The sequence below is a fragment of the Calypte anna genome, chromosome Z (assembly GCF_003957555.1).
Source record: "Calypte anna isolate BGI_N300 chromosome Z, bCalAnn1_v1.p, whole genome shotgun sequence".
Taxonomy (NCBI): domain Eukaryota; kingdom Metazoa; phylum Chordata; class Aves; order Apodiformes; family Trochilidae; genus Calypte; species Calypte anna.
Genome location: NC_044274.1, coordinates 10,503,720 through 10,513,034, shown reverse-complemented (window position 1 = coordinate 10,513,034; position 9,315 = coordinate 10,503,720). Strand labels below are relative to the sequence as shown.

Here is a 9,315-nt window from a genome sequence, read left to right as displayed (position 1 = left end):
GATGGGGAGCTGGGAGGTTGTTGGTGGGTGCTGCTCATCTGGCCATAGTGAGACTATGTGGGGTAAGGAGGTGTCAGAGATGGCCTGGTGGGGAGGGAGGGCATGAAGTGTCTGGGGACCAGGGACACAGTGCCAGGGCAGAGACTGAGACATTCAGGATGTACATGAGGAATAGAAGAGTCACTGCTTTGAGGCTCTTCAAACAACAGACAGCCTCTTCTGGAGGGGCACTGAATCCTGATCTGGAGGCATGAAGGAATAAGATGGTCCAAGATGTTACACTTTGCTCGACCATCTGCCACCTCTTGCTGCTACAAGCCTCTGCCCTGCAGCATCATGAGGATGTCCAGGGCTGTTGTTACCCACAGGGACCACACCTGCAGCTCTGTCTGTTTCTCTGTATAATGGTAGCTGAATCACTCAAAGCTCCTGGGCTCCTTCCTGCACCATTAAGTGTGGGTGGGAACGTTTACTCATGGTGGGACCCTGATGTCTGAGCCTTTCTTCCTGCCACTGGAAAGAAAGTCCTGGAGGGAGGCTACAACCTGCCAAGGGAATCCAGTGTGGTGCCCCATTGGAGCTGTACAACCCAGTGCTCTCAGCATAATTGGTGATAAGATGCTTATTATCACTACAGGGCCCCAGGCTCCTTCTCTGATGGAGACCTTCTCTGATGATTGGGTCAGGGAGGATGAGATCTATGCTGGCACCTGCCCCAGGGAAGGATGCAGGAGGTGCAGTGATTTGGACCCACTCTGCTGTTCAGCCCATTACTCAAGCGAGGAGGGCTTTCTACTTCCTATGAGACTTCATGGGCAGGAAATAGCTCCTGCCTTCCAGCCGCTCTTCTGATCCCTCTTGCAGAGCCTGGGGATTGCAGTGCAAGGCTGCTCTCACATCAGCAACAGCCGAAAACAACACCTAGGGTGGGATTTACTGCCACATATGTGCTGGGAAGATGCAGGGACCCGTTGTGCCTGGCTGATGTATTGGATTTCAGGTTATGCGATGCACAGGTCTCTCTGAGCACTGTAATTCCCTCTTTCTTCCTGTATGGATTTATACTGCTAAGTGGATGGATTTTCTGCTTGGCAGGGATGCTCCCCATGGACCTTCCCCAGTTCGAAACATCTCTGCACATCTGTATGTAATATCACTGGAGCACTTCACGAGTGGGCTTTTTGGGCTTTTACAACACCCTTTGCTTTATGGACTGCTGCTTAATCTGGCCAGACACTGTGGAGGGGCTGATGAACAGCACCCCGGAGCTGGTGTCAGGCTGCTTGCCAACTCCAGGTGCTGGAGGGTGACACCTGCTATATGTGAGAGCCACTGCTCTTGGATGGCTTCTCACACAACTGCCCTAGGCAGCAGGAGCCCCTCTCCCTTTGTCCCTGAACTAACTTGAAATGGGCAAGGTTTCCTCTGCTTAATAACCTGACACAGTGTGCCTCTGGACCCGGCATGGAGAGCCTGGTTGGAGATGAAGGGAATCTGTCTGTCTGAGATGCTTCCCCGAGGCAAGGGCTGGGCCTGACATTTTCATCTCTGCTAAGAGCTGTCCCTTCCCCCTACCCTGAAGAGCCATCTGCTATGGTAGATTACCCTGGCTTTTAGCGCTGTGAATCCATAATTAGTGCATAATTAATTACCATATGTTTTTAACACTAATGAAACATTAATAAATGATGGAGGCATGTTGTCTGGTAATGGAACATTAACCAGTGAACAAAGTCAGCACGTGGGGCAGTGATGCTGCCGGCACGGCCCAGCAGGAGGCAGGGCTGCCTGTGGCTGAGCTCTCCTCTGATAAAAGCCTCAGCATGGTTAAAATCACTGCAAGTGCCTGGTAGGCAACCAGCTTGGTGCTTACTTGAGGCCCTGAAGAGCCTGGGCTGTGGCTACTTCACCTCTACCCACCCACCCTTCCATCCATCCATCCATCCATCCATCCATCCATCCATCCATCCATCCACCATTCCATCCACCCATTCATCTATCTATCTCTCAACTGGAAGACACTGCTGGGGCACTGGGCAGGCAATTTGTTAAAAAAAACCCCACAAACCATTTTTTTCCCTGGTGATGATATCGTTAGATATGTATCCAGCTTGATGATATCCCTTCTCCAAATGGTGCTCACAGGCAAGGCACATGGGGAGAGGCCAGACCCTGACAGCATTGCTTTTCCCCTGCCCTGGATCCATGTGAGCCCTGCCACAGTGGAAGTTTAATTCAGAACATCTGGTCCAGTGGCATTTTCCTGATGTGAAATTATTAATTAGACATGTAAAGTGCATTAATTGAGACTACGTGTCTTCTCCAGCCTCCAGGATGCAGCAAGGCATGGGATCCTCAAGGGCCTAGAATGGGGACATGCAGCACTACAGCTCAGGTGCCACACTGGGAGGTGACAACCATCTCTTCTGCATCACCAGGGATCCTTAGGGGTAGGCATACACCCTTGGACCTTCTCAGGATGTCCCAAAAGCCAGTTTTTGGGTTCTCCCTCTGTCCTGGTTTGGGCCCGGCAATTAAACTGAGTAACACCCTCAACCCCTGGGGCGATGATGCTATGGGCTCAAGCTGTGGGGCAGGCTCCAGGTGTCTGTGTCCCCCTGACTGCCATCCCCACATCCTCACCATCAAAGCCAGCACCATGAGTGGGCAGCTGAACCCACCTGCTCCAGACAGAGGAGAAAGAATACCCAGAGCTGTCAGTTCATGTCAGAAATGATCATTTAATGAAGACGGTCTCTCCTGGTGTGTGTGCGCGTGTGTGCATTGTCTCTATGTGAGCTTGTTTTTATCCCCTCTATTAATTGTTGTTCTGTTTTTTCTTTTTTTTTTTTTTTTTTTTTCCTTTTTTTTTGTTTCATTTTTTTTATATATATACATCTATAAAAAATTCAAATACAGCATGTCAACAGTTGGAATACTAGGACATAAGGTATTAAATACTGCGCTTGGGTCTGGACAGGGGCTGGATGAGGTGTCTTTACAAAACAGGGGTTGGGGCAGGAAGGGGAGGAGAGCAGAGCAGGCATGGGGACAGCAGCAGGGGACAGCAGGGGACAACAGCAGGGGACAGTACTGCAGGACTCCAGCTCTAAAGGCAACAGCAGAGCTATTCTGCTGTTGCTGGAGAATGAGACAAAGACGTCAATGGGGGCGATTCCCTGTATCCAACATGGTTAAAAGTTTGGGGGTGACATGGGGATGGGGTTGGGGTGGCAAAGGCTCCTTAGAGGTGCTGAGGGGATGGGGAAAGCCATAGGGGCAGTTGTCCCAAGGGCTCAGCTAGGGGCAGGGGCTTTATCGGTGCTATCATTTGTTCCTATTTTTCCCCACTAAAAACCCTGCCAGCTCCCTGCTCCTCACCACACCTACAAAATCCACCAGTTCTTTCCTCCACCGCTCCCCTTAGAGGGGCCCCAAGACACACACACACACACCCCCCACCCCATGCTACCCCTCCATCATCTCCACACGCTCAAAAAAAAGCTTGGTGGGAACAAGTCCAGTCCTCGGGGGACCCCCCTCTGCTGAAAGGGGGGGCTATACAGCTGGGCACACCATTCCCCTCACCACCCCCACCACCCCCCATTTTCCTATCCCCTTTGTCGGTGCGCCGTCATGCTCCCTGACAGGATGGGGCGGGCGGGCACTTCTTTGGCATGGGGGGGGGTTAAGCTGTATGAGCAGGGTCCTCAGCTGCAGCGCAGTGTCCGGGCTTTCTTCGCCTTGCTGGAGAAGGAAGGGGAAGGGGATGGGTGTGTGTGGGTGCGTGGGTGTGTGGGGAGGGGGGGACGACACAAGTACGTCTCCTCGCTCTGGGCTGGGAGAGGATTTCCCAGCTCCCATGGGACGGCGGTGGCTCTGTCCTCCTCTGAAGCGATGGGGAGAAGCGTGATACATCCTCAACGTGTGCAAAATCCAAGAGATAGGAGACTCAGCCTGGGAGAGGGGGATGGTGGAGTCGGGGCTGCGGGGGCAAAGGGGAGAAGGTGGCGGCGGTGGGAAGGTGTCGGCGCTGGGCTGTGACGAACAGACGGATGGGGATCTGCAAGCAGGGAGGAAAGGGGTCATTGAGGGAACACACCAACAATTTGGACTTTTACCAAAGGGAAATTCACTCTTTCCCAGAACCTGAGCACTCAAACCCATCACCTCCACCTCCTCCCTGCCCATCCACCCCCGTCTGTGTGCCACTGGCTCTCTCCCCCGTTGCCGCCACTAGTGTCATGGAGTCATGGAGATGGCACAGACGGAGGGAAGCAAAGGACCTTGTGCTGCTCCTTGGAGGAGGCACATCCTTTATCGCCCAAAAGTGAGAGAGGTGGCTGCTGCCAGGGGCGATTGCCCAGTCTTTGGGCAGTGTGGGTACAGTGAAAGGACAAAGTAAAACAACCCATGAGACAGCAGCCCTGGCCTGGAGAGGAATGAGGCATGATGGGCGTCTCCAAGCTGCCAGATCCATTCTAAGCCAAACCAAGGACACTTTTGAGGAGAGAGCTGCTAAGAAGGAGGCATCAAAGACTGACCCTTTTGCAGGCTTTGTGGAATATTTTTTAAAAGCCATTTTTGAATTCTCCTCCAGAATACCCAAACTGAAAAAGCAGTCAGTTTTGTTGAGTTTACAAAAAAACCTAACAAAACAAAACAAACAAACAAACAAACAAACAAACCCCAAATGGCTTATTTGCAATCCTCTTCACACACTGCTTGACACCCCGTGCTCAACCATGCTGGAGCCCCTGAGGTCCCCATATCCCTGCCCCCTCCCAGCACCCACATCCCATCTCTCACACCTTTCAGATACTCACTAAATAAAGAGGACACCATAGGCAGCCAAGACCAGTCCAGCTGTCCAACTAACTGCCACGGCTCCACTGCCCACCACGGCCCCCTTGTCACAGATCTTGGTGGTGGGGGGTGGCATGAAAGAGGAGGTGCTAGCGCTTGTTGTCTCTGCAGGGAGGGAGGCAGATGGTGAGTTGGCTAAGATGTCATCATGTGGCCATGATGACATGGCCACAGGTGTTTATCAGAGAGCATCCCCTGCCCAGGGAATGTCCTAGAGCTTGCTTTGACTTCTGGGCTGGCTTTCAGGGCTTGTCCTCCCCTGTACAGGACCAGATGGGTTGTCTGTCCCCAAGGTGGGGCTTGGTTGGGCAGTCAGGTTGTGGCAACTTCAGTCACACCCCAAGTTCCCCTGGACAGATAATCTAGGGAGGATGCTGGGGGACACAGGGGTTCTGTCTTGGCATCTTTCTGACTCCTCTGAGGTGTCATGGTGAGGCTCAGCTCTGAAGTCAGGGTGTCCCACGTCAGCCCTGCATGGCTGCAGCTGGTATGCACAGGGATGTGTGTCTGAGGAACAGGCGTGTGCAGGCACAAGGTGCTGTTGGAAGTGGTACTTGCATTTAGTGCCGTGCAGGACTGTGTAGCAGCAAATTCAAAACCCTGACACCAGCAAGGTGTGCCTGCACTCCTTGCAAGGGTTCACCCCTCTGGTGATGAGGGGCTGCAAAACCCCTGCTGCTGCCTGAACCTCCCCAGGGCCTCTACTGGGTGCTGCTTCTGAAAAGAGAAGGTGTCTTTGTGTCTACCTACCAGCAGTGTGGGGCTTGCACATCCTGCATCCCCATGCAGGGAGCATGGCCAGGACCTACAGAGACTGTGCAGAGCTCTGGCAGGACATGACTTACACACATGAGCTGGGACCTGAATGCACAACTGCAATAGAGGTTGGAGGGTGGGGACACTGAGCATTCCCCCTCCTCACATGCACACACAGCCAGCTGACATGCATGGCATCAGCTAGAAGCCCAGTCACTGCCTGTCTGCACACCCCTGCTGTCCAGGGGAACCAGCACAGGGTCCTCTCCATCCCTTCTGGGAAGCGGAGCTCTGATAACGCCCATTTGGACACAGTCCCAGCTCCTTCCAAGAAACAGAGGATTGTTAACTTTGTGGCTTTTATTTCGATTTGGCATCGCTCCGAGCATTGTGAGGGTCGGAGGTGTGGAGGGGGTGGGACTGGAGAGGGAGATACGGGGGGAGGCAGCAGTTCATGGAATAATAATAATAATAGAACAACCTCCCACCTTCATTGTCAGACCCCAACCATCCTGGCAAGGAGGATGCTGGAGTCACATGAGCTGAGTCAGCACCCCTCAGGCCATGGCTGCACCTGCTTCCAGTGCCATGGGTGGGGGTGAGGCGTAGGGTGAAGGGCTGCAGACCCCCCACATTCAGGGGGATTTTCCTTGGCTGGGGATAAATATTGGATGGAGCTGGACAGGGGAGACCCACAGCCAGGGAGATTTCTGGGTTTCCCCCTGCAGTAGGCACAGCCTGTTTGCACTGGAAGGTGTGTGTGCGTGGGGGTTTTCTCACCTGTGATCTGAGCCTCCGTGGTGAGGTGTTTGGGCTCCTCTGTCCAAGGAGTGGCATGGACAGCCACACTCCAGTCACTCCACGTGCCAATGTCATTGTCCTTGGCTGCCACCTGGATGATGTACTCCTTGCCAGCATAGGCATCTGTGATGGTGTGTGATGTCCCATCCGACAGCTCAACCTGAGGGCAGGGGGGAGAAGGGGAGGGTGGTAAGAGGATCCCCAGCATAGGGGGGTGTAAGACAATCTGGATGTTTAGTTCAGGCAGATGATGATAGTGAGACTTTTGCAGCACTTTGGGAAGTTTTAGGCATCTTGGAAAGTTTGGGCTATGGTGCTTTGGGCAGAGGCATGAGCCCAGCACATGGATGCAGGTGGAGAATGCTCGAGCTGCAGCTAAGCCAAAGGTCTGGTGAAGATCCCATCCTGTCCTGTTTCAAATCTCACAATGCTGGAATGGAGCAGCTTCCTCTAGAGGTCACCAGAAACTAGCAGATGTGCAGGCAGGCTCTACAACAGGCAGCCCAGGGTAGTGGTGGAGTCACCAACCCTGGTGTTTAAAAGATGTGTAGATGTGGTGCTGAGGGACATGGTTTAGTAGTGATGTGGGCTAACAGTTGCACCTGGTGATCTGAAATATCTTTTCCAAACAAAACCATTCTATGATTCTTGTCAGAGTGGCTGGGAGCCAGACATCCAGGGCAGTGGGTGGGGAAGTTTTGCCCACCTGTATGCCTCTGGCCACCCTGCTCCTGTTCCTACTGGCATAGCATCAGCTTGGCTTGCATCCCTTGGACAAGGATCAAGCCCTGTCCACTCATCTTTCCTAGAAAAATTCCCTTAGTACTTTTGTCACCTCTGGCCAGGACAAGAGAGGCCCTTCCATCCCCCTGGTGATGCAGCTACTGGTGCAGTGGTTTAGCTCCAGACAGTGTCCACACCTTCTGGGGATCTTGGATCCACACGCAGCTTCACTTCAGGACATAGGGATGCAAGAGTCCATCCCCATCACACAGCCACCAGTGAGCAAACACGCCTGACTGACAGAGGGGGAGGGCTCAGCACTTCCAGGGATGGAAGGATGTGCTGAGGACATGTCCTGAGGACATGCAGGGGACCAGGGCAGAAGAATATGACAGAGGCTGCATAGGGACATTGCCCTCCAATTGGTCTCTGAGGCTGAAGGACCAACTTCATCCCCCTGTATGCTGTTTGTGTGTGCTATGGGGGCTACAAAGGGCATCCCTTGTCCCTTCCCTGTGCCCCGTTTGACAGAAACCTCCTCCTCTCCAGGCATGTGTTAATAAAAAAGATGCTGGGGGCATGAAGGATGGTGCAGGTCTGACACAGCCCATCTGTGGGTGCCAGTGCCCAGGCAGGGGCTCATGCTGCAGCAGAATAATTGGCACTTCCATAGCTGGAGGGTCAGGCACAGGACCCCACCAACAACTGAGTTTTATTAAGGATTCAATCAAATGATAGGAGCAAGATGAAGCCAAAAAACTTCTGCCTGGGCCTTGATCACATCCTGAAGCCCAAAAGAGAGAAAAGCTTTGTCATCTGTGTGTCCAGGGGTATGTGGGACAATGCATCCATGGGATAAGGCTGCCTTGCAGGGCAGGGGTGGTGGGCACATCATGGATGCATGTGACACCTGGGCAGCAGCTCACATGGTTAAGCTCATCAATCCTCTGCTTGCAGGAGTATCTGAAAAGCAGGAGTGCACCCTGAAGAAGATCCATCCTTTTTCCAGTCCCCCCAGCACAACACCCCAGAACAGATTTAACCCCTCTGGCAGACAAACTGAAGTGTGTATGTGTGTGTGTGTGTGTGTGTGTGTGTGTGTGTGTGTGTGTTTTACATCCATCCTGGGGGATCACTGCCAGGAAGGGAGGCATTTTGATTTTGCTTCAGGTGAGAGCCTTTCCTTCCCTACATCTTCTCCCAGGCATGCATCCAGCCTGCTGCCTGGCTCAGAGGTCCCCTGGGCTCTGAGCTCTCAGCTGCACATGCTGCCCGGCCCCAGCCCACAGGAGCCCCACATCTGCACAACATCTGGAGGCAGGCCCAGACAGTGCCCTCCTGCAGATGCCTGGGAGCAAAGGGCTTCCTGCCTCCCATGAGGAGTGAAGCTGCTACTAAAGAGGGGGGCAGTGTGGAGAAAGGTGTTACTGCAGGTTTTGGGGGCTGGATGGGGAGAGGTTGAGTCCTGCCTCTCCTCACACCAATGGGGCCAGTGGGATGCAAACAGGGGATGCTGGTGGTTTCAGTGCAGGGATTGTGCCAAGCTGAGACATGCTTAAGCCCTAAACCACCATTCGCCAAAGCACTGGGACATCTGGTGACTGAGTCGACCCCTAAGATCCGGGGGATGCCTTTCTACCATGCTATGGGTCACACTATTGGATCTGACCTGTGGGCACAGGGGCAGCTACTCAAGTTGCCTGCCAATGAGTTCCAAGGCCAGAGCCTGGCATGGGGGGCAGATGAACCAAATGAGGTTCTTTGCAGGGTTTCCCTGAGTTTCCAGCAGACCAAAGAGGCTGAGAGCCAGCCCTGGGGTCACAGGTGCTGCCTCTTGACCAGATAATTGGTCAGGCTTAGAGCAGTGCTGTTTAGCAGCCTGTAGGTACCCATCACATTCTATACTAGGGGACAGGCTGCTCCCATCCTGGGGCTGGCCACAGCCCATCCTGCAGGAAAAGAGGTTTAGAGCACTTAACTTATGAGATAGGTGAGAACTGAAAATCTGTGGGGTCTGAGCAAAATGGAGAATGGGGAAAAGAAGATCAGGAGGATACCAGTCCCTGCTGCAGGACATAGCAGTGCATTCTCCAAGCTGTAGGGAGTCTTGGCTAAGAACTGTCCCACCAGCCCTACCAAGTTTCCTCCCTCTTCAACCTGCGAACAAAA

The 9,315-nt window shown here is 53.3% G+C and overlaps 1 protein-coding gene across 2 annotated transcripts in view; it reads right to left on the bottom strand.

The window, feature by feature from the left end:
- Nucleotides 1-2,720: 2,720 nt before the first annotated feature.
- The window catches only part of CNTFR (ciliary neurotrophic factor receptor), a 192,150-nt gene continuing 185,555 nt past the window's right edge, over nucleotides 2,721-9,315 (bottom strand). Inside the window, exons 8-10 of one of the 2 annotated variants that reach the window (XM_030467803.1) lie at nucleotides 6,403-6,583; nucleotides 4,827-4,971; nucleotides 2,721-4,063 (exon numbers count right to left, since the gene is read on the bottom strand). In XM_030467803.1, coding sequence (XP_030323663.1) covers nucleotide 4,063; nucleotides 4,827-4,971; nucleotides 6,403-6,583 — 327 coding nt within the window. In that variant the 3' untranslated portion in view covers nucleotides 2,721-4,062. The remainder of the gene's footprint in view (nucleotides 4,064-4,826; nucleotides 4,972-6,402; nucleotides 6,584-9,315) is intronic. The other variant, XM_030467804.1, reaches the window with a different exon arrangement.